We start from the raw sequence: 25,372 nt of genomic DNA, 5'->3' as shown, positions 1-25,372 counted from the left end.
GCCAACCAGGTGGAGGGAGGTATGTCACATGACAAAACTGGCCAATCTGGCGGAGGGAGGTATGTGACATGACAAAACTGGCCAACCAGGCAGAGGGAGGTATGTGACATGACAAAACTGGCCAACCAGGCAGAGGGAGGTATGTCACATGACAAAACTGGCCAACCAGGGGGAGGGAGGTATGTCACATGACAAAACTGGCCAACCAGGCGGAGGGAGGTATGTGACATGACAAAACTGGCCAACCAGGCGGAGGGAGGTATGTGACATGACAAAACTGGCCAACCAGGCGGAGGGAGGTATGTGATATGACAAAACTGGCCAAGCATGCAGAGGGAGGTATGTGACATGACAAAACTGGCCAACCAGGCAGAGGGAGATATGTGACATGACAAAACTGGCCAACCAGGTGGAGGGAGGTATGTGACATGACAAAACTGGCCAACCAGGTGGAGGGAGGTATGTGACATGACAAAACTGGCCAACCAGGCGGAGGGAGGTATGTGACATGACAAAACTGGCCAACCAGGCGGAGGGAGGTATGTGACATGACAAAACTGGCCAACCAGGCGGAGGGAGGTATGTGACATGACAAAACTGGCCAACCAGGCGGAGGGAGATATGTGACATGACAAAACTGGCCAACCTGGCGGAGATATGGAGATCATTTCATTGAGTGATATGGCCAACCTGGCGGAGATATGCAGATCATTTCATTGAGTGATATGGCCAACTAGGCGGATGTATGTGACATGACAAAACTGTCATGTTTTGTCATGTCACATATCTCTGTGTCATGCGAACTGAATTCAACCACTAACTATTCAACCACTAACTAAGTATATCGCTGCTGTTTGTTTTCTTGATTCTTGTCTTTTTGCAATTGTTGTTTTCATGTATTGTTATGCATTATGTTTTCCACTCTGTCAAAGCGCCTTTGGGCTTCTGGAAAAGCGCTATACAAAATAAATGAATTATTATTATTATTATTATAACTATTTTGGAGATCAACATAGGCCAAAAGGTCAACCACTTTTTTAGAATTTCTAAAATCCTCAATTTTCATCCGATTGACTTGAAATTTGAATAGGATTCGCATATCAACATACTGAAACCAACCAACCACGAACTATTTTTGAGGTCAACATAGGCCAAAAGGTCAACATCGGCCAAATTTCTAAAATTGACAATTTTCATACAGTTAACTTAAACTTTGAAGACGATTTGCATATCAGTTCACAGAATTCAACCACTAATTATTTTTGAGGTTAAAAGGATGCTCTACTAAGTGCTATTCGACTTCGTTCTGTTTTGCCATGTGTCGCTCGATGAGTGATTTTTCATTTGTCTGTCCGCTCACTAGTACTTGCCTACAAGTCACAATTTTAAACCAATTTTCACGAAACTTCACCAAATGGTAGTAGAGTTGGTGGTCCGACAGAATCCTATTAATTTTTTTAGGTCAAAAGGTCAAATAGTCGACAAAGGCCAAAGGTCAACCACATTTGATCGAATTTCTAAAATCCACAATTTTCATCCGATTGACTTGAAATTTGAATAGGATTTACATGTCAGCGAACTGAATTCAACCACTAACACTTTTTGAGATCAACATAAGCCAAAAGGTCAACATAGGCCAAAAGGTCAACAACCTTTTCAAATTTCTAAAATCCTCAATTTTCACCCGATTGACTTGAAATTTGAATAGGATTTTCATTTCAGCTAACTGAATTCAACCACGAACACTTTTTGAAGTCAACATAGGACAAAAGGTCAACATAGGCCATATTTCTAAAATTGTCAATTTTCATCCGATTAATTTAAAATGTGAAGACGATTTGCATATCAGGTCACAAAATTCAACCACCAATTATTTTTGAGGTCAAAAGGATGCTCCACTGAGTGACATTCTACTTTCTTCTCTTTTGCCAAGTGTCACTCCGTGAGTGATTTTTACTTGCCGGAAAAGATTCCGGCAGGTATGTTGATCGGTTGGTTTGTCTGTCTGCTTGTTACTTGCCGGGAAAAGATTCCGGCAAATACAGTCACGTGAAAAAGTAAGTACACCCCATGTAAAGTTTTGACTTTTTCAACATATTTCAACATACAGCTATTTGATCTTAATTTCAACAATATTGATAGATAAAGGTGATATAATATAACAAATATCATAAAACATTTACATTTTGTAGTCCATTGTATAATTTAGATAAACATAAATGCAAATTTCGCATGTGGAAAAAACAAGTACACCCTTGGCTCTAATAGGTGGTATTGCCCCCTTTGGCAGAAACAACCTCAAGTAGGCGTTTCTTATAACTGTCGACCAGTCTCTGACATCGACTGGGAGAAATTTTTGCCCACTCCTCCATGCAGAATTCTTTCAGCTGTGCGATGTTTGAGGGGTTTCCGGTGTGTACCCTGGTTAGAATAGGTACACCGTATCCCTGCGTGTCGTAAGAGGCGACTAAGAGGGTTGGCGTCAGGAAGGGCATCCGGCCATAAAAACATTGCCTCAAAAAGAGAACCATGACAATTACAACTACATATGGGCAGGGCACAGCCCGAAGTGGAGATCGGTTTCTGAGGTTTGGTACATGGAATTTAGGGACAATGACAGGGAGATCAGGAGAAGTGGTGGAAGTATTCATCAGAAGAAGAGTGGACATATGTTGTGTGCAAGAGACGAGATGGAAGGGAGGTGGTGTGAGAATGGTGAAGGGTAGGCAGGGACAGAAATACAAGTTTGTGTGGCAAGGGTGCCCGGACGGCGTGAATAGTGTTGGTGTCCTGTTTTCTGAGGAGTTTGTAGACAGTGTGGTGAGTGTGACGAGAGTGGGTGATAGGTTGATGATGGTGAAAATGATGATTGGAAAGCTCTTGGTGAACGTCATCTCGGGATATGCTCCGCAGGTTGGTCGGAGCGATGAAGAGAAGGACAAGTTCTGGTGTGCGATAGAGAAGCTGATGGAAAACGTGAAAGACGAGGAAGTTGTTGTGGTAGAAGGAGACCTAAATGAACATGTGGGAAGGAGTATGGACGGTTTTGAGGGAGTTCATGGGGGTTACGGATATGGTGAAGCACCACTTGGTTGTCTGCGACATAAGGGTAAAAGGTGCGAGGAGAGCTCGGCGGGTTAAGTACCAACCGAGAATGAAGGTGTGGAGGTTGAAAGAGGTGACAGTAAGGGAGGCATTAAAAGAGAGGCTGAGTCGGGTAGAGGATGATGTGGTTGAGCTTGAAAGTGGTTGGATGTCAATGAAAGATAGTCTGTTGGGAGCCATTGGTGAGGTATGTGGATGGACAAAAGGACCACCGAGGCACTCGGAAACATGGTGGTGGGATGATGAAGTTGGAAAGAGGATTGACGAGAAGAGGAAGAAGTTCAAGGAGTGGCAGAAGGCGAAGGGTACGGGAGCAGAAAAAGCAGAGCATGAAAGTTATAAGGCAGCCAAGCAGGCTGCAAAGAAAGAGGTAGCAAAGGCGCAGGAGGCGTGTCGGAAAATGTTCGGAGAAAGCTTGGATTCGGAAGAGGGTCAGAGAGCGGTATTCAGGATTGTAAAGCAGATAGCAAAAGAGAGGTGTGATGTGATGGGAGTGAGTTGCTTGAAGGATGAAGTGGGACAAATCGTTGTGGACCCAGATGGAATTAAACGAAGATGGAAAAGATATATGGAAATGCTGTTGAATACAGAGAATGAATGGAATGGCAACATAGAGAGTAACCCCGTTTTAGGACCGGCAGAGAAGATAACTGAGAAGGAAGTTGAGGAAGCGATCAAAGCAATGAAGAGTAGAAAAGCAGGAGGGCCGACGAGAGTTGTGGGCGATATGTTGAAGGCAGCAGGAAGTTGGGGTGTGAAGAGAATGACAGAGATCTGTAATCAGGTGGTGAAAGAAGGCCACATTCCAGTGGCTTGGGAACTGAGTACCCTCGTCCCTCGATACAAGGGGAAAGGTGACCCTCTGGAGTGTGGCTCGTACCGAGCGATAAAGTTATTGGAGCATGGAATGAAGGTATTGGAAAGGGTGTTGGAGAGGATGATAAGGAAGAAGGTGAAGATCGACGAAATGCAGTTTGGATTTATGCCAGGAAGAGGAACGACAGACGCGCTCTTTATTGTGAGGCAGTTGCAGGAGAAGTACATGGAGAAGAAGAAGAAGTTGTTTCTTGGGTTTGTTGATCTGGAGAAAGCATTCAATAGGGTTCCACGTGAAGTATTGACATGGGCATTGAGGAAGTTAGGAGTGGAGGAATGGTTGATCAGAGTCGTGATGGCATTGTACAAAAGAGCGCGCACAGCTGTAAGGACGAAGGACGGGAACAGTGGTGAGTTTGAGGTGAAGGTGGGAGTGCATCAGGGGTCGGTACTAAGTCCACTACTATTTGTAGCTGTGATGGAGGTGCTGGCTCAGAATGTAAAGGAGGGTTTACCGTGGGAGTTGTTGTATGCAGATGATCTGGTGTTGATTGCGGAAAGTATGGATGGACTGAAGGAAAAGATGAACAAGTGGAAGGAATGTATGGAGACAAAAGGTCTGTAAGTGAAAATAGGAAAGATGAAGGTGATGGCAAGTGGTAAAGCATGTGGTGAGGTGGAAATAACTGGGAAGTGGCCATGTCCTGTGTGCAGGAAGGGTGTCGGAGTGAACTCCATTCAATGTACAATGTGCGCTGAGTGGAATCATCAAAAATGTAGTGGTCTGAGAGGGTCATTAACCAGTGTGGCAGCTCCATTCAAATGTAAGGTGTGCACAGAGGGAGCTGCAGATGGAGGAAATGTTGAGTTGGATCTTGGAGACGGCGTGAAGCTGGAAGGTGTGAAAACATTTTGCTGCCTCGGAGACATGCTGAATGGAGAAGGTGTATCAGACTCGGAAACGGTTGCAAGAGTGAGATGTGCATGGAAGAAGTTTCGGGAACTGAGTGGCGTGCTGATGAGGAGGGGAGTGTCGTTGAAGCTGAAGGAAAAGGTGTATTTTGCATGTGTGAGAAGTGTTATGATTTATTGGAGCGAGACATGGGTAATGAACGTAGAGCAGCAACGAAGGCTGGAAAGGGTGGAAATGCGAATGGTTCGGTGGATGTGCAGAGTATCGTTGAGAGAGAGGAAGACAAATGATGAATTGCGAAAGATGATGGGAATAGAGCCTGTGATTGATGCTGTGAAGTGGAACAGGTTGAGATGGTTTGGTCATGTGTTGAGGAAGGATGAAAGTGACTGGTTGAGAAGAGTGATGGAAATGAATGTAGAAGGAAGTAGAGGAAGACCGAGAAAGACTTGGCTAAAGATGGTGGAAGAAGAAATGCGGGCAAGGGGGTTAAACAAGGAGAGATGCAGAAAATAGGGCAAAATGGAGAAGATTGTCATGGGGACTGCAAGGCTAACCCCCGCTCTAGCAGGGAAAATGGCCTTAAAATGCATGTTGTGTTGTTGTTGATGTTTGAGGGGTTTCTTGCATGCACAGCTCGTTTCAAATCCCCCCACAACATCTTGATGGGATTTAGATCCGGGCTTTGACTTGGCCATCCCAGAACCCTCCATTTCTTTATTTTCAGCCATTCCTTGGTGGATTTACTGGTACTAGGGCATTGCCCGTACTATATCTATATCTAAAATTATATCCCCCCCCTCTATTTACATGAAATGGTTTGGTCCAAAGCGAACGGCTTGCGAGTACGGTGACAATCCCCCCCCTCTATTTACATGCAATGGTTTGGTCCAAAGCGAACGGCTTCCGGAGTTTGGTAAAGAAATCGCCATCGCGTGCACAAACGCGCAGGAAAGCGAATGAATCGCAAATTCGGTTTTATTAGTTTTAAAACATAGTTTAACGCCAACATAGTTTGCAAACGTGAAATAAATGAATACGCTCTCAAATGTGCCATCCGAGGCAGAGTGTGTCCTCCACGTTCGGCACACGCGATCGTTCGCTGCTCTCTGATTGGTTGAATCGTTTTTTGGACATAGCTCGGTAAGTAATTGTCCGATTAATATGAAACCTTGAAAAGGCACATCCTCGGGTCCCCAGCAATATACCTGGCAAGTTAAAAGTATATCGGACCCGTGGTTGTCGAGAAACAGCGGTCACAGACAAACAAACGTACAGACGTACAGACGTACAGAGATTACTGGAATTATAGATAGATGTTTAGGGTCATTATCATGTTGCAAGGTCCACCTTCGGTTGAGCTTCAACTTTCCGACAGATGGCCTCACATTATCCTCAAGCACCCTCTGGTACAATGAAGAATTCATAGTGTATTCTATGATGGTGAGCTGCCCAGGCCCTGATGCAGCAAAGCTGCCCCAAACCATAATATTTCCACCACCATGCTTTACAGTTGGTATCAGGTTCTTGTGGTGAAATGCTGTCTTTGGTTTTCGCCAAACATGTCTTCTGGTACTGTAGCCAAAAGGCTCTACCTTTGACTCATCTGTCCAGAGCACATTGTTCCAGAAGTGCTGGCCTTTGTCTAGGTGTTCATTGGCAAACTTTAGTCTTGCCCTGATGTTCTTTCTGGAAAGCAAAGGTTCCCTCCTCGCACACCTCCCATGTAGATCAACTTTATGCAGCCTCTTTCTAATGGTAGACTCGTGCACTTTGACATCAACAGTGGCAAGAGCTACATGTAGGTCCCGTGATGACATTCTGGGGTTCTTAGAGACTTCTTTCAGCATCTTGCGGTCTGCTCTCGGACTGAACTTGCTGGGGCGGCCTGGCCTGAACAAGTTGGCAGTTGTTTGGAATCTTCTCCACTTGTAGATGATCTTCCGGACAGTCGAATGATTGATTTCAAATTGTTTGGAGATCTTTTTAAATCCCTTCACAGACTCATAGGCATCTATAACCTTCTTTCTGAAGGCCTCAGAGAGCTCTTTTGATCTGGGCATGGTGACGCCGCACACTTCAACAACAAAGACCAAACCAAACTAAATGTCTGAGGTTTAAATGAGACAGGTTCCTCCAAGATCCTCTCTAACGATGTTCTAATCATTTGCACCTGAGTTGGTGCACCTGATTCTAATTTTAGGTATTTGAAGTAGTGATAAATGTAGGGGTGTACTTACTTTTTCCACATGTGAAATTTGCATTTATGTTTATTTAAATTATACAATGGACTACAAAATGTAAATGTTTTATGATATTTGTTATATTATACCACCTTTATCTATCAATATTGTTGAAATGAACATCAAATAGCTGTATGTTGAAATATGTTGAAAAAGTCAAAACTTTACATGGGGTGTACTTACTTTTTCACGTGACTGTATGTTGATCGGTTGGTTTGTTTGTCTGTCTGTCTGTCTTTTTGCAGCACTACGTCCACACCGTTGCACGTAGAATCGCCAAACTTTGCACACGTATTTGTCTTGACCTGCAATAGACTGTGCCCACATTATGACGTCATCGGTCACGTGGTTCGGCCGCCATATTGGAAAAACAGAAAAACTTTGCACCTCCATATCTCCGAAAGTGCTGAACAGAAAAAATTGAGACATGGCTCATTGTAAAGAACTCTCCATGGGGAATAAAATATGTTGATGATGACATCATCGGTCAGGTGGTTCGGCCGCCATCTTGGAAAAACCGAAAAATTTTGCACCTCCAAATCTCCAAAAGTCCTGAATAGAAAAAATTGAGACATGGCTCATTGTAAAGGACTGTCCATGGGGAATAAAATATGTTAATGATGACGCCATCTTGGAAAAACCCAAAAAATTTGCACCTCCATATCTCCGAAAGTGCTGAATAGAAAAGATTGACATGGCTCATTGTAAAGAACTCTCCATGGGGAATAAAACATGTTAATGATGACGTCATCAGTCACGTGGTTCGGACGCCATCTTGGAAAAACCGAAAAAAATTGCACCTCCATAGCTCCGAAAGTGCTGAATAGAAAAAATTGAGACGTGGCTCATTGCAAAGAACTCTCCATGGCAAATAAAATATGTTTATGATGACGTCAAAGGTCACGTGGTTCGGCCGCCATCTTGGAAAAACCGAAAAACTTAGCACCTCTATATCTCCAAAAGTGCTGAATAGAAAAAATTGAGACGTGGCTCGTTGTAAAGAACTCTCCATGGGGAATAAAATATGTGAATGATGACGTCATCGGTCACGTGGTTCGGCCGCCACATTTGTCCTAAATGGCAGATAAAAAAGTAAATTCCGGCAAGTCCTCGGTCTCTGACCGATTTTTCATCTGTCTGTCTGTCTGTCTGTTTTTTTGTTTGTTTTGTTTTTTTGTATACTGAATCGAGGCTCGTGAAAGAGCTAACATTTATTTCACAAACAAATCAACCAGACAAACAAAATATACAAAAAGAGGGAGCGGAAGACAAGATGGGGAGAGAAGGGGAAGCACACAACCACAACATTTGAGAGCAGGGAGAAGTGTGGGAGGGAGAGGGCTTGGGGGGAGGAGGCGTGGGAAGGGGGGGGAGGGGGAGAGAGGTATAAAACACAAGGGGACCGAAATTAGCGGGGGTAGAAAAGATCAAGGTTTTGGATGGGGGAGGATAAGAGATGGTGGTGAACAGCTGTTTTAAAGACCTGGAGGGTGGAGTGGGATTGAAGAGAGTGAGGGAGTTTGTTCCAGAGGCGGGAGAAAAGAGGAATGAAGGAGTGAAGGTGAGCAGAAAGTCTTGATTTTGGCAGTTTAACCATAAGAGGGTTGCAGGCGGATCTTCTGCGACCTGTAGGAATATTTGGGGGACAGAGCCCAGAGAGAGCTGGGGGGGCAAGGCCAGAGAGGAGTCGGTAGAAGACGGAAAGACCACCAACCTGCCTGCGGTGAGTGAGTGAAAGGCCCTTGGAGTTAGCTTCATCGACGGAGATTCCAATGATTCTGAACGCTTTGGTTTCAACAGCGTGAAGACGAGCTAGGTGTGAGGCAGGAGCACCAGACCAGAGGGGAGAGCAGTATTCCATAGAGCTGCGGATGAAAGCCTTGTATGTGGTAAAAAGCCTTGTATGTAGGTGCCTCCATTCGACAAGTACTGTTTGTCTGTTTGCAGCACTACGTCTACACCGTTGCACGTAGAATCACCAAACTTTACACACATATTTGTCTTGTCCTGGAATAGACTGTGCCCAATTGATGATGTCATCTGTCACGTGGTTCGGCCGCTATCTTGGAAAACCGAAAAAATTTGCACCTGAATATCTCCGAAAGTGCTGAACAGAAAAAATTGAGACATGGCTCATTGTAAAGAACTCTCCATGGGTAATAAAATATGTTAATGATTATGTCAAAGGTCACGTGGTTCGGCCGCCATCTTGCAAAAACGGAAAAACTTTGCACCTCTCTATCTCCGAAAGTGCTGAATAGAAACAATTGAGACATGGCTCATGGTAAAGAACTCTCCATGGGGAATAAAATTTGCTTATGATGATGTCATAGGTGCCTCCATTATGATGTCATAATTCGACAAGTACAAAACTTCATCCGATCACGATGAAATTTCTTGAGCATCATCAAGGAATAAATTAGTTTAGAAAACAAATAATGATGACGTCATCAGTCACGTGGTTCGGCCGCCATATTTGTCCAAAATGGCCGATAAAAAAAGTACATTCCGGCAAGTCCTCGGTCTCTGACCGATTTTTCATTTATCTGTTTGTCTGTCTGTCTGTCTGTCTGTGAACAGGATATCTCAAAACGTTGTCTACTGATTGGGCCAAAATTTGGTGGAGAGGTTGGGTACATGACAAGCACAAAATGATGAGATTTTGGTGAAGATCCAGTTCCAGATCTGGATCTGATAATTTTTAAAGTGATTCTTCACCATTGAGTGATCGGCTAAAACCGACATATAGCAGGATATCTCAAAACGTTATGGACGGATTTGGATGAAACTTGGTGAAGAGGTTGGTTGTGTGACAAGATCGAATTGATTTAATTTTGGTGAAGATCTGAATATGGATCCGGATACGGGAATTTTTGAATGTTTAATTGATTCTTCACCATTCAGATATAGGACGAAAAACGATATATAACATGATATTTCAAAAAGTTGTGGACGACTTGTGACAAAACCAGGTGGATGAGTTGGTTAGGTGACATGAAGAAGCAGATTACTTTTGTTTCAGGTCCGAATCCAGATCAGTGGGATAGAAAACAAACTGTTCCGCCTGGTGGAGGTATGCTCTCTATCCGAGTACCATTCTAGTTTGCTTCTGTTGGAATAATTCATAAAATTATTCTAAAAACGAAGTTATTAAAGCGCGAAGCTGCGCATGCTAATGCTTACGCAAAGGGCAAGCGGACAACGCGGTTCATAAAAGAGTCTTTATTCAAAGTACTCAAACTGCAGCACTAAGCTGCTCAGGGCTGCGCGCTCCGCGTATATCGTGAGGCCACGCCTCTCTCCCTGGCGTGGCCCATCCCCACTTGGTGTGCGGGGTGACGTCACCGCGTCAGTGCTTTCGTGTCCGCCACACGCGCCCCCCCAGAATCCCCGCGCACCTGAAGGGTCAGTTTGCGGGGCAAACGGATGACCCGGCCGAAGCGCCCCCTGGCGACTGGCGGCGTCTGGGATGCAGGGATGCCATCTGGGATGCCTCCGGCAGCAGGACCGGGGGGCGGCGTGGCGGCGGGGCTGGGCGGTGCCGGGGGTCCGCCCGCAGGGGGGCGGCCCCGACGCGGGGGTCGGGCCACTGGCGGTGGATGGTCCACGTCGAGGTGGGCCGGCTTGAGGCGGTCTACAGAAACGCGGTCAGGAGTACCGCCGATGTCCAGGGTGAAGTGCTTCGCCCCGGTCTCCAGCACGCGGAAAGGCCCGTCGTACGGGGGCCGCAGTGGTGTCCGGTGGGCATCGTGGCGGACAAAGATGTACTCCGCCGTGCGAAGCTCCGGGGCGACGTGCGTCGGTGGGTGCCCGTGGCATGCCGTTGGCACCGGGGCGAACCTCTGGGCGGTCTCTTGCAGAGCGGAGCGCTGCTGTGCCGCGGACCATGGTGCCGTGGAGTCGGGGAGGAACTCGCCCGGCACCCGCAGCGGTTGCCCGAAGACCAACTCCGCCGCGGATGCGCGCAGGTCCTCCTTGGGCGCCGTCCGGAGGCCCAGCAGGACCCAGGGGAGCCTGTCGACCCAGCCGCCGTCGCGGAGGGTGGCCCGGAGCGCGGCCTTCAATGAGCGGTGAAATCGCTCACACAGGCCGTTAGCCTGGGGGTGGTATGCCGTGGTTCGGTGCAGCCGGACCCCGAGCCCCTGCGCGACCGCCCCCCAGAGCTCCGAGGTGAACTGGGGGCCGCGGTCGGACGAGATGTCTGAGGGGGCGCCGAACCGGGCGACCCAGGTGGCGATGAAAGCCTGCGCGACATCCGCCGCCGTCGTCGACGCCAAGGGCACGGCCTCCGGCCACCGGGTGGTGCGGTCCACCATGGTGAGGACGTGGGTGAAACCCTGCGAGGGGGGCAGAGGTCCCACCAGGTCCACGTGGACGTGGTCAAACCGGCGTTCCGGCACCGTGAACGGGGCCAACGGGGCCTGGGTGTGCCGGTGCACCTTGGCGCGCTGGCACGCGAGGCACGTCCTGGCCCAGCCGCGGACGGCCTTCCGGAGGCCATGCCAGACGAACTTGTCGGCGATCAACCTTTGGGAGGCCCTCGCGCCCGGGTGGGACAGGCCGTGGATGGCGTCAAACACCTGGCGCTGCCAGCCCGCGGGCACGATGGGGCGAGGACGCCCGAGGGAGACGTCGCACAAGAGGGCCGCGCCTGCGCCGTCGAACGGCACCTCGGTGACACGGAGGCCCATGACAGCGGTCCGCAAGGCCTGGACGTCGGGGTCAGCGGCCTGGTCCGCTGCCATCCGGGCATAGTCGATGCCGAGGTGGACTGCGTGGGCGACGGCCCGGGAAAGGCAATCCGCCACCGGGTTGTCCTTCCCCGCGACGTGCCGGATGTCCGTCGTGTACTCGGACACGGCCGAGAGGTGACGCTGCTGCCGGGCCGACCACGGCTCAGTGACCTTGCCCATCGCGAAGATCAGCGGCTTGTGGTCGACGAAGGCCGTGAACGCACGGCCCTCGAGCAGATGGCGGAAGTGCCTGACCGCCAAGTGAAGCCCGAGCAACTCACGGTCGAAGGTACTGTAACGGCGTTCGGGCGGGCGAAGCTGCCGGCTAAAGAACGCCAGCGGTTGCCAAGCTCCACGCACCCATTGCTCGTGCACCGCGCCCACCGCGTAGTCCGAGGCGTCGGTGGTGAGGGCGATCGGTGCATCGGGCGCCGGGTGCGCGAGCATGGTGGCGTTAGCCAAGGCGAGCTTCGTGCCCGTGAACGCCGTGTCCATCTGCTCGGTCCAGGTAACGTCGCCTTTGCCCGGCTTACCTCGGAGAGCTTCGTGCAGGGGGCGCAGGAGCTGGGCGATACGGGGCAGGAACCGATGGTAAAAGTTCACCATGCCCAGGAACTCCTGCAGCCCTCTGATCGTGCGGGGGCGCGGAAACCCCTTCACCGCCTCCACCTTGGCCGGCAGGGGGACGGCTCCGTGCCTGGTGACACGGTGCCCCAGAAAATCGATTATGGCGGCGCCGAACCGGCACTTTGCGGGGTTCACAATCAGGCCATGCTGGCCCAGGCGTTCGAAGAGCGTGCGGAGGTGGCGTAGGTGCTCTTCGCGGGACGCGCTGGCGACGAGGATATCGTCCAGGTAGACGTAGACAAAATCCAAGTCGCGCAGGACGCTGTCCATCAGTCGCTGGAACGCCTGAGCCGCATTCTTCAGACCGAAGGGCATCTGCAGGAACTCGAAGAGTCCGAATGGCGTGATGACCGCCGTCTTCGGGACGTCCTCCGGCCTGACGGGGACCTGATGGTAGCCGCGTATGAGGTCCACCTTCGAGAAGAAGGACATGCCCGCCAAACGGGCGGAAAAGTCCTGAATGTGGGGGACGGGGTAGCGGTCGGGGGTGGTGGCGTCATTGAGACGGCGATAGTCCCCGCACGGTCGCCATCCCCCGCCGGGCTTCGGCACGATGTGCAGCGGCGACGCCCAAGCGCTCTCTGAGCGCCGAACGATGCCGAGTCGCTCCAGGGTAGCGAACTCCGCTTTTGCCACCGCCAGCTTCGTCGGCTCGAGGCGGCGTGCCCGGGCGTAGACCAGTGGCCCGACGGTGGGGATGTGATGGGCCACCCCGTGCTTGACGGCCCCCGCCGAGAAGGTGGGCCGCGTGAGGGCCGGGAAGCCGGCGAGGAGGCGGGTGAATGCGTCCGCTGCCGGAAGCGTACAGACCAACGTGGCCAGAACCGAACCGTTCGGCAAACCGCTTGGCAAGCCGCTTGTTGAGCTGCTCGACGAGCTGGGCAGCGCACAAGCGAGCGAGCTGAACGTCTCGGCCTGGACAAGACGTCTGCGCTTTACGTCGACCAGGAGCCCATTAGCGCACAGGAAGTCCGCGCCAAGCAGTGCCATGGGCACGTCGGCGGTGACGAACGTCCATCGGAAAACCTGCCCTCCGAACCGCAGAGAGAGGCAGCATTTTCCGTACGTACGGATGGGCGTCCCGTTCGCGGCAAGCAGCGCGGGCCCCCCGCCCGCGGCATGCTTGTCTGACGTGCCGGCGGAAACGACACTCACCTGCGCTCCCGTGTCGCACAGGTAACGGCGCCCGGATAAGGTGTCCGTTATGAACAGCAGGCTGCTCGAACGGCCGGCGCTCATCGCCACTATTGAGCGCCGGCCCGGGCGTTTCCCGACCTGTTGAAGGAGCATGGCGGATGACATTGCCGAGCCTCGTGGCCAAACTTGGTGTGGAACCAGCACCAGGTGGTGGAGCTGGAGGAGCGCGGCTGGCTCCGCCAGGCCGGTGGAGTTGGCGGGTTTCCCCGCGGTGGCGGTTTTCGCCGCGGCGGTGGGCGGGGCGTGGCGGCGGTCACGAGGTGCGTATCAGCATGCTGCGTATGCTGTATAAGCTGATGCTGTGGAACAGCAGCATCAGCAGCATTAGCAGCATCAGCCACGAGGGCCGTGACGGCCACGCCGACTCTCGCCCGCGTGTCCGAAGCGGCGAAGTACTTGTCCGCCTCGGCCGCCAATGCTCGGGGTTCCGTTAGCCCGGTCCCGGCCAACGTGAGGCGAACCTGCGCTGGAAGTTGGCGACGGAAAAGTACCCGGAATAGAGAACCGGGGGCTTCGTCGCCCAACAGTGACAGCATATGGTCCATTCTGACCGACGGGCGCGTGTCGCCGAGCTCAGGGAGATCCAGGAGGCGGTCGGCCCGTGCGTCGTCCGTGAGGCCGAACGTGGCTAGGAGTAGCCGCTTGAGTGCCTCGTACTTGTGGCCGTCCGGTGGGTGGCGAAGGACGGACACAACTCGAGCGGCCGTGCCGGGCCCGAGGGAGGCGACGACGTGGCAGTAGCGCATGTCGTCGTTGGTGAGGCGCTGAAGCTGAAATTGGGCTTCGGCTTGAACGAACCAGACTTCGGCCTGGGCCTCCCAAAATTCGGGAAGTTTAATCGCCATTGCCTTGTCGTTGGCCATTGCAATGGCGTCGTGTTCGGAAGGATCGCTACGGCAGATCCAACGTCGAGGTCACCATATAAAGCGCGATGCTGCGCACGCTAATGCTTAGCAAAGGGCAAGCGGACAACGCGGTTCATAAAAGAGTCTTTATTCAAAGTACTCAAACTGCAGCACTAAGCTGCTCAGGGCTGCGCACTCCGCGTATATCGTGAGGCCACGCCTCTCTCCCTGGCGTGGCCCATCCCCACTTGGTGTGCGGGGTGATGTCACCGCGTCAGTGCTTTCGTGTCCGCCACATTATAATGTTTCCTATTATTGGCTTTGTTTTGAATATTCATGCACATGAACGCTCCCAAATTTTGATTCTTCATTGTTGATTTTACAGTTCATCCTTATTTATGTTATTACAATTTGCTCAATGTATGTGAGCTGCTTGATTAAAATAGGGTACATTTATATTGTGATGTAATTATAATGGATTGCCACATTTGGTGATGTGAATGTAACTGTTTTGAAACACACATGTTAGATGAAACAAGCATTGGGAGAGTGCTACAGTGAGTCTGCAGGTGAGAAATTAAGTACCTTTATAACACAAGGCCTGAAGGTTCTGGTGGGCAAACTTTCCTCAGCTGCAGACTCACATGCTTGTAATTCTGATATATTGTTAATTACCATGTTTCACACTATGGTATAATTGAAGCTATGTAATCCTTTTTAGAATCACGTGACATCATCCTGTCTGACCAAAGGCGACATTATATATATATTTTTAAATGAGTGCAGTACCATAATTATATGATTTGAAAAAACTGCAGGTAATAAAACAAACAGGTATTTAAAAGATTCCTTTGCAACTGTCATGAACCATTGAATGAGCCATTTCTATTGATGGGCATTTAGATTCGCGCTACTTCAGGTAGAGGTAAGCAAAGGTGTTCACTGGAGGTTAGGGTCACATCTCAGGACAGACTTGCGGATAAAGATTGCATGAAAAATCCAACTTTTGAACCCTGTTGAAAGTCAAAGTACAGAAAATGAAAGAGCGGGTGTTTGAGGGTGCGTCGCCATTATGCACTATAAAACTGCATGGTACTTCCAGTGGAAGTTCAAGTGAATAAATATAACACGAAATAAAGGGATTGTAAGGATTACAATCACTAAGGTGAATTCAATCCCCAATTGAATGACATTTATGAGACAGCTGATTCGGTGCTCGCAGGAAAATGACTTTGTGATCTGAGGACAAGCGGTGCAGGTGATTGATTAAATATTAAATAACTCAAGGCAATACTTCAATTCACAAAGTGTAATAGCATGTTGTCTGCATGGAAAAACAACATATAGTACTCCCCCATCCACACTACCATAAAATGGGGTGAATAGGGACAGCAAGGTGAATAGGGACACAAACTGAAAAAAAGTTCGGAAACATTTTTCGCTGAAAATTGATAACCATACTGATTTGTTGATATTTGGGTTGAAAGTGTTCTCTTGTTTTTTTAAAAAGCAACTTATAGTCCCTATTAACCCCATATATGGGTTAAATAGGAATAAATAGGATTTTTATGGCTGTCCCGATTCACCCCGTTTTACTGGTGAATAGGGACAGTCACTAATACAAAAAAATAATAATCAAGAAATAGGGACAGGTTGGAGAAACTTTTTATCCCATTTTTTTTTTCATTGGCACCGTGGTTTATATTATGGGTGCATATTATGTGCATCCATCTGAGCTATCAATTTAGCAATAAGTTGGAAACTCAGGATTGTTTCTTGATTATTATTTTTTTGTATTAGTGACGGTCCCTATTCACCCGTAAAACGGGGTAAACCCGTAAAACGGGGTGAATAGGGACAGTCATAAAAATCCTATTTATTCCTATTTAACCCATATATGTGGTTAATAGGGACTATAAGTTACTTTTTTAAAAAACAAGAGAACACTTTCAACCCAAATATCAACAAAGCAGTATGGTTATAAATTTTCAGCGAAAAAAGTTTCCGAACTTTTTTTCAGTTTGTGTCCCGATTCACCTTGCTGTCCCTATTCACCGCATTTTACGGTACTCACAGATACTTATCCAACTGAATTATAAAATACAAGAAAACAAACACGACATAATAACAATAACACCAAAGCTTTTTGTGTTGTACTCCTCAAGGCGATTCACAGCAAAAGACCTGAAGAGGTGAGAACTTGTGCATTTATAGCATGTCTATGTAACAACGACTGAGTTAAAGGCCACCAGTCGGCCATCTTTGGTCGGATTACAAAAACAACATCTTCTGCCTATGTATACTCTCATGTATTGTCTTTGTGCCAGGTTTGAACAAAATCGCACCATGCATGTCCGATAAATGGTTGCGGGGACACGTTTAAGTAACAAAATGGCCGCCAGTAGGCCATCATGAATCTGACCTCGAAGAAAAATGACGTGAATATGTAACCCATCATTCATCATCTGTGTGTCAAGTTTGAACAAGATCGGTAAATGCATGTCTGACAAATGGTTGAGGACGTGTTCAACATCGGGTTTTTTACAACTAAAATGGCCGCCAGTTTACCAGTCGGCCATCTTTGATCAGATCGCGAAACAAAATGATGTGCATATGCATACCACCACGTATTGACTTTGTACCAAGTATGAACAAAATCGGTCCACACATGTCCAAGATATGGCTGCGGATGCACACATGCTAGTTCGCACGATGGTACGCATGCACACTAGTTCGTACGATAGTACGCACGCACGATAGTACGCACGCACGATAGTACGCACGCACGCACGATAGAACGCACGCACGATAGTACGCACGCACGATAGAACGCACGCACGATAGAACGCACGCACGATAGTACGCACGCACGATAGTACGCACGCACGATAGTTCGCACGCATGATAGTACGCACGCACGATAGTACGCACGCATGATAGTACGCACGCATGATAGTACGCACGCACGATAGAACGCACGCACGATGGTACGCACGCACGATAGAACGCACGCACGATAGTACGCACGCACGATAGAACGCACGCACGATAGTACGCACGCACGATAGAACGCACGCACGATAGTACGCACGCACGATAGTTCGCCTATTCTTCATGAAGGACACCATGAGGTCTTAAACGTCCACCAACGAATGCCGGCAGACAGGATGCCCACTTAACGTCCATCTGAGGGACGGCACACACCTTGATGAATCGCCCTGCCTGTGAAACACCAGGATGACACCAAGTCAATGACATTTACCCTACAAATGGTATTTACCCCCATAGTCATACTAATGTGTTAAGGTGAGTAGCCTTTACTACAGGTACACCTCACACCACTATTGCAGGTCACATTTACATCGATTCTCAATGAGTGGTCCGCAGACTTAATGGATATCGTGCAGGGACAAATCTTGATTATGGAGGTGAGGGACTTCCTGTCCCAACTGATTTCTGATGGAATGATACATATTTTTGGACCTCTAGTGAGTGCTTACTTTATTTAATAAAAAGGTTCCAATGAATGATGATTTCTCGATTTCCATCAATGATCCCTTGTTTTTCCGTTATGTCACTGATGTGTCAATTTGCCAAACTCATCCATTCGCCAACAGGCAGGTTTTACTGGATTTGGTTGCACACAGCATGTTCATCATCCTTTACTGATTCAAGTCCATTTTTAAAGCTTTTGCTCCACGTAAAAACACCATTTCTGTCTGAAGATGCACACGTGCCCAAACCGTACCGCTCATCTTGAAATTTCAGCTGGTTTGACATTTTCATTCAAAAGAAACTTTCTTACACAATTCTGTGTTCACGACCATTTTGGAAATACACAAATTATTTCACATTGCTATGATGTCACGTTATTTACTGCCAGATGGTGCCATTACCGATCACCGTGTGTACGATTTCAGGTTTCTGTCTTTGTTTTGGAACGATCGAGAACAAAAAGGGTTGGTGAACCTTGATGAATCTTATACATCATAATATTAATACATGATTTTGGTAAAACTAGAGGTGGATTCAAAACTTTATAGGGTGGGAGGAGGCGATGAGGTGTATTGGGGGTGTGGGAGATATGAGGTGCATGGGGGTTCAGAGGGCATGAAGGGTATGGAGGAGGTGGGGGAAAGAAATTGGTACATCTACAGGTAAACGTTGAGGAAAAGCATGATATGGTAATACAATAAAACATAGGGGCAATACCCCTGGTGCTCACCTGGTAGAATAAACGGTATACTACACCTTCTGAAGGTATTTTAAACCAATTTTGAATGGTTGCTAAAAGACAGGGCAGCATGTAAAATCATACCAACATAATCATAGGACTTTAAACAAAAAACAAAAAAATACCTATTTTGGGGGGCAACACTCCTGAACCCGCCCTCCCCCAACCCCATATACCTCCTCAGACCCCGATTTTTCTCATGCCTTGAACAAACCTTGGTACATCACAGGTGAAGAAGCTTGTGGTCAAGTTTCATCGAAATTGCGTGTGTAGTTTCTGAGAAAAAAGCAAATACCTATTTTGAGGGCCAAACCTGGCCCCCTTCGACCCCGATTGTTTTTGTGCCGTGAACAAACTTTAGTCACAACACAACATATATCATTTGTGCCAAATTTGGTCACAATCCCATCAGCGATTTCGGAGTAGAAGTTTCAAGTGTTTACAGACGGACTGACGGACTGTCTTTGTGTGTTAGTGTGGATGTTAGTGTGTGGTAGTGTGTTAAAAAGTGTGTTGGTTAGTTAGTGTGGTAGTGTGTTAACAAGTGTGTATGCTAGTTAGTGCGTCAGTGTATTAAAAAGTGGGTTAGTTAGTGTGTTAGTTTATGTTAGTGCGTGTGTGTTAGTGTGTGTGAGTCAGTGTGTGTGTGAGTCAGTGTGTGTGTGTGTGTGTGTGTGTGTGTGTGTGTGTGTGTGTGTGTGTGTGTGTGTTAGTGTGTCAGTGTGTGTTTCTGTATCTTAGCATGTGTGTTAGTATGTAAGTGTGTATGTGGGTGTGTTTATGTGTGTGTGTTCATGTGATAGTGTTTTGTGTGTGTTTGTGTGCTTTTATGTGTGTTTCTGTATGTGTGTGGTTTTATGCATGTTTTTGTGTGTGTTTTCGTGTGTTTTGTGTGTGTTTGTGTGGTTTTGTGTTTGTTTTTGTGTGTGTTTTTGTATGTGTGGTTGTATGTGTATGTTTTGTGTGTGTTTTTGTATGTGTGGTTGTATGTGTATGTTTTGTGTGTGTTTTTGTATGTGTGGTTGTATGTGTATGTTTTGTGTGTTTTTGCGTTTGTGTGTGTGGTTGTATGTGCTTTTGTGTGTGTTTGTGTGCTTTTGTGTGTTTTTGTGTGTGTTTTTGTATGTGTGGTTGTATGTGTATGTTTTGTGTGTGTTTTTGTATGTGTGGTTGTATGTGTATGTTTTGTGTGTGTTTTTGTATGTGTGGTTGTATGTGTATGTTTTGTGTGTTTTTGCGTTTGTGTGTGTGGTTGTATGTGTTTTTGTGTGTGTTTGTGTGCTTTTGTGTTTGTTTTTGTGTGTGTTTTTGTATGTGTGGTTGTATGTGTATGTTTTGTGTGTGTTTTTGTATGTGTGGTTGTATGTGTATGTTTTGTGTGTGTTTTTGTATGTGTGGTTGTATGTGTATGTTTTGTGTGTTTTTGCGTTTGTGTGTGTGGTTGTATGTGTTTTTGTGTGTGTGGTTGTTTGTGTCTGTGTGTGTATGCATGGTTGTATGTGTGTTTTTGTATGTGTGGTTGTATGTGTGTTTTTGTGTTTTTGTGTGCGTTTTTGTGTTTATGTTTGCGCATTTGCTGGAGGGGGGAGGCGGGGGCTGGAGAGTAGAGTCCTCATATCCCTCCCTGCTGGTATTACCTGTGATAAATTAACTGTATGATCAATTCTACTGACACCTACAAGCTAAATGCTGACACGTTCAAGCAAAGCTTTCATGCAATAAATACATTTTCATTCAATGAAACAGTACACCATTAAATTACAACTTCCTTTCAACTCACACAATACAGACAACGATGTAATGTTTCTTCTCCACTCTATCTCTGGCAGAATGCAATGGGGATGGCCAGACTCCTTGGGGCTCTGGGCTTCCAGTGAAGATGCCGGGAGCTACTGATGATTACTTCATAATTATGAAGGATCTCTTTTGTGACAAAATGGTGGTTATTCCCAGTAATTAAAGGAAGAAAACAGATTTCCACATCATTAATAATGGAATTCATCATTTTCTCACATGTTGAGAACTTACGAAAGCATTTTTTTTTTTCTCATACTGCAAATCAAGGAAGTGGTGCTTGTCATTCCTTCCCATCAATCAATCAGACCAGGAATTTGTGATTTGGTGAGATTACTGGCGATAACTTGCTTACTTTTCAAAAAAAAAAGGCACCGCATGCCCAAAAGACATCATGTCGGATCTTTAACATCGATCAATTAATGCTGGCGGAGGGACTCCTTGGTTCACTCCTTGCCTGAGATACACTAATCTGACAGTTTACAGTCAGCCTGAGATTCCAACCCAGAGCAGGCAGCTCCACAGGTAAAGCGCACTACCTTTACGTCATCCTGCACCACATGGGCAAATGTACAAATTGATTTAACACGTAGCAAGATGATCTCAAAGTGAATTATTATGCTTTGCTGTTTCTAAAGACACGACTCCATTAACGCTCAACCCCAGGTGCAAGTGTACGTGTTAAAGGTGTGGGACGTACCAGGAGAGCAATCAGGTCCAACAAAGCCATGAAAGCAGCGGCAGGAAGAAGAAACGCATTGGCCGTTCCCTCTGCAGTTTGCAGGGCAGCCGCTGTTCACATCTTCAAAAGGTAACAACACGGTGAAACAGTCATGAATACAAGCTCAGGTGAAAATGCGTATCTGCTGCTTTGTTCATGTTTTTCTGTAAGAAGTACAATTTCTTCACTTTTTGGGCCTCACCGTGAGACTTTCCATCCTGGATATCCTGAGCTTAGTTTTTAAATCGGACACTTACAATGAGGAGTAGGTACGGGAGGAGGAGGGAGGTGTAGAGGAGGAGGGAAGTCTTTACATCCTTCAACTCGTCTCAGCATATCGTATGTAGTGCAATGGACCGAAGCTCCCTGCTGAATTCCAGAGCTCCTGCATCCCCAACTTTGGATGCAGTGGTGCGTAACACCACGAACAGCATTCCTATTAACTATCGGCAAACTAAAATTACACTTGATCCTCTCCCACCAAGGACAATCTCGTGCGTTATCGGTTTAATTCCATCTTCAATCTGGCCTTGCACTCCTGGCCTACCCATCACCACAATGCTACATCATGTACCTGTGCATCCGTGAACCGACACCTTGTCACCCACTCCAAATACAAGCTGTCAGATCACCTCCAATCCTACGACCCTCTTTTCTCTCACATGTGGAATCATTTTTCCTTCAGTTCTTCACGGTAGCAATTCCTACGTCTGTGCCATGTCAATCCAACATTTTAAAAATATTCTTCCCAACATTGCCATTTGTCCATCTGATGTCTCCCTCTTCTCTGCCAACCCAATGTGGCAACCTTACTCCCTTTGTTATTTGTGTCTGCATGGATCTCAACATCTGCAAGGAACAATAATCCACAACTGCATTAAATTCTAGAGAGACCCAAATAGCATGTACCATGATCAATTGTCCATGGTAATGATCTATTGGACAGCTTCTGTAACATAGTGACATCATCATTAAGTAATGAAGTATTTCGAGCTGGCGGGAGTAATGCATTCGATCGTGTCCGTGTGTGCGTGTGTGTTCGTGTGTTTGTGAACAACATATCTGGAAAAGTTCTGAACGGATTTGGATGAAAGTTGGTGGGATGATTGCCCTTGGGATAAGGAAGAATTGATTAGTTTTTGGTGAAACTCAGGATATTATTCCGGATCCAGGAATTTTTTGAAGGATTGTTTACCATTGGAAGACGGGGCTCATGTTTTTTTTTCTTTTTTTTTACATTATCTTCTATATATTCTGTATTTAACATTGTGATATGAAAATAGTTTTCATATTTGTTGTAAATGTAGTTTAAACTCATGGTTATGCGTTAGAGCGGTGTATTTTGTTAGCAGCGTCGTCTTCAAGGTTCTTTTTTCTTTTTCTAATAACGACATATTCTGTCATTTTAAAACCACAAAAGTGTATTAGGTTTCCCCGTTTCATAAAAAGTATCGTTTGATATGTATAATGCTTTAAAACTGTTTTTTTTGTTTGATTTTTACCTCAGAAGAGATATCATCATTTACCTCAGCGAATGTCAATCGCGGTGTCAGTATTTGATGAACTTATAAAGACTTAGGTGATTTATAAGTGTGACAAGCATGTGCACGGGATTCTTCCCAGAAGAATGAGTGGTCGCATTAGCTTGCACGACTTAAAATGAGCGAGTTTTGTTTTGACGTTTGAGCCAGTTTTACATGTTGTATCCCTAAGGAATGAAACGAACGTTTTCCTGGCTTACAATTTTATTTGAAGTCACACATGCCTCAGAATACACTCGCTTATGTAGAATTGAACGCTGAATCCGAAAATGTAAGTGAAATTGCCTTGTTTTTTTTAAACATTATCTTCTATATATTCTAAATATATATCTGTGCAGTGTCTGTCTTGTGTTGTCTTGTCTTGTGTTGTCTTGTCTTGTGTTGTCTTGTGTTGTCACTGAACTACTCCCTCAAACTTTTGTGAAATCGAACTATTCCAACTTGACCCACGGCGGGAGTATGCGCTCTTCTGAGTGGCGTTCTAGTTACTTCCGCCAGGGAGTAATGCATTCACTCGTGACCGTGTGTGTGTGTGTGTGTGTGTGTGTGTTCGTGTGTGTGTGTGTGTGTGTGTGTGTTCGTGTGTTTGTGAACAAGATATCTGGAAAAGTTCTGAATGGATTTGGATGAAAGTTGGTGGGATGATTGTCCTTGGGATAAGGATGAATTGATTAGTTTTGGGTGAAGCTCAGGATATTATTCCCGATCCAGGAATTTTTTGAAGGATTGTTTACCATTGGAAGACAGGGCTCATTTTTTTTTTTTTTTTTTTTTTTACATTATCTTCTATATATTCTGTATTTAACATTGTGATATGAAAATAGTTTTCATATTTGTTGTAAATGTAGTTTAAACTCATGGTTATGCATTAGAGCGGTGTATTTTGTTAGCAGCATCGTCTTCAAGGTTCTTTTTTCTTTTTCTAATAACGACATATTCTGTCATTTTAAAACCACAAAAGTGTGTATTCGGTTTCCCCGTTTCATAAAAAGTATCGTTTGATATGTATAATGCTTTAAAACTGTTTTTTTTGTTTGATTTTTACCTCAGAAGAGATATCATCATTTACCTCAGCGAATGTCAATCGCGGTGTCAGTATTTGATGAACTTATAAAGACTTAGGTGAGTTATAAGTGTGACCAGCATGTGCACGGGATTCTTCCCAGAAGAATGAGTGGTCGCAATAGCTTGTACGACTTAAAATGAGCGAGTTTTGTTTTGACGTTTGGGCCAGTTTTACATGTTGTATCCCTAAGGAATGAAACGAACGTTTTCCTGGCTTACAATTTTATTTGAAGTACACACGCCTCAAAATACACTCACTTATGTAGAATTGAACGCTGAATCCGAAAATGTAAGTGAAGTTGCCTTGTTTTTTTTAACATTATCTTCTATATATTCTAAATATATATATATATATATATCTGTGCAGTGTCTGTCTTGTGTTGTCTTGTCTTGTGTTGTCACTGAACTACTCCCTCAAACTTTTGTGAAATCGTACTATTCCAACTTGACCCACAGCGGGAGTATGCGCTCTACTGAGTGGCGTTCTAGTTTAGATCTAAGATTTAGTTTAAGGTCAACAGTTTTACCTTGTTGCTCACTATGAAATACATGAAAGATGCCTTTAGAATATTGAAAAAGAAAATACATTCTAGACATCAACATGGAGGGGAGGAGGAAGGGGGATGGGATAAGGAGAGACACAAGGAGAATGTGGAAAATGTAACACAAGTGAAAACTAGAACGGCGCTCGGTAGAGAGCATACCTCCGCCAGGCTGAACAGTTTATGTTTTGTGTCCCACCGACAGGCCGGATCTGGATTCGGACCTGAACCAAAATTTAATTGGGTGGTTCTTGTCGCCGAGCAACTCATCCACCAAGTTTTGTCATAAGTCATCCAAAACCTTTTGACATATCGTGCTGTATATAGTTTTTAACACCATCACTCAATGTTAAACAATCACTTAAAAATTAAATAATTCTCGTATCCGAATCCATTTTCAGATCTTCACCAAAATCGAACTGATTCGTCCTTGTGACACACCCAACCGGTCCACCAAATTTCATCTGAATCTGTCCATAACTTTTTGAGATATCATGCTATATCTTAGTTTTTGCCCTTTCACTGAAAGGTGAAAAATCACTTAAAATAATTATCTGATCTGGATCCGGATTTGAATCTTCACCAAAATCGAATCGATTCATCCTTGTCACACAACCAACCTGTCCATCAAGATTCATCCGAATCAGTCAATAACTTTTTGAGATATCGTGATATATATATATATCGTTTTTTGCCCTGTCTCTCAATGGTTTCAAATCCAGATCCAGAATCATATCTTCACCAAAATCGAATCATTTCGTCATTGTCACATACCCAAACTCTACACAAAATTTCGTCCAAATCCGTCCGCAACTTTTTGAGATATCCTATTCACAAACAAACAGACAGACAAACAAACAAACCGACTAAGACGGTGAAAACATAACCTCACATCAACCTTCATTGGCGGAGGTACAAAGCACAAGATGGAACATTTAAAAATATGAAGACCATAGAAAATGGATGAGGTATTTTAAATTTCAGAGAAATGCTTAT

The 25,372-nt window shown here is 46.1% G+C and overlaps 1 protein-coding gene across 1 annotated transcript in view; it reads right to left on the bottom strand.

Annotated features, from left to right (window-relative positions):
- LOC137422414 (teneurin-3) overlaps positions 1-25,372 on the bottom strand; it is a 419,444-nt gene that overhangs the window by 183,790 nt on the left and 210,282 nt on the right. Inside the window, exon 10 of the mRNA XM_078772563.1 lies at positions 21,208-21,309. Within this exon, the coding sequence (XP_078628689.1) occupies positions 21,208-21,309 (102 nt within the window). The remainder of the gene's footprint in view (positions 1-21,207; positions 21,310-25,372) is intronic.

Source organism: Myxine glutinosa, chromosome 2 (genome assembly GCF_964187855.1).
Source record: "Myxine glutinosa chromosome 2, kmMyxGlut1.1, whole genome shotgun sequence".
Lineage (NCBI taxonomy): Eukaryota > Metazoa > Chordata > Myxini > Myxiniformes > Myxinidae > Myxine > Myxine glutinosa.
Note: the sequence above shows the minus strand (reverse complement) of the source record. Positions and strands in the feature narration are given on the sequence as shown.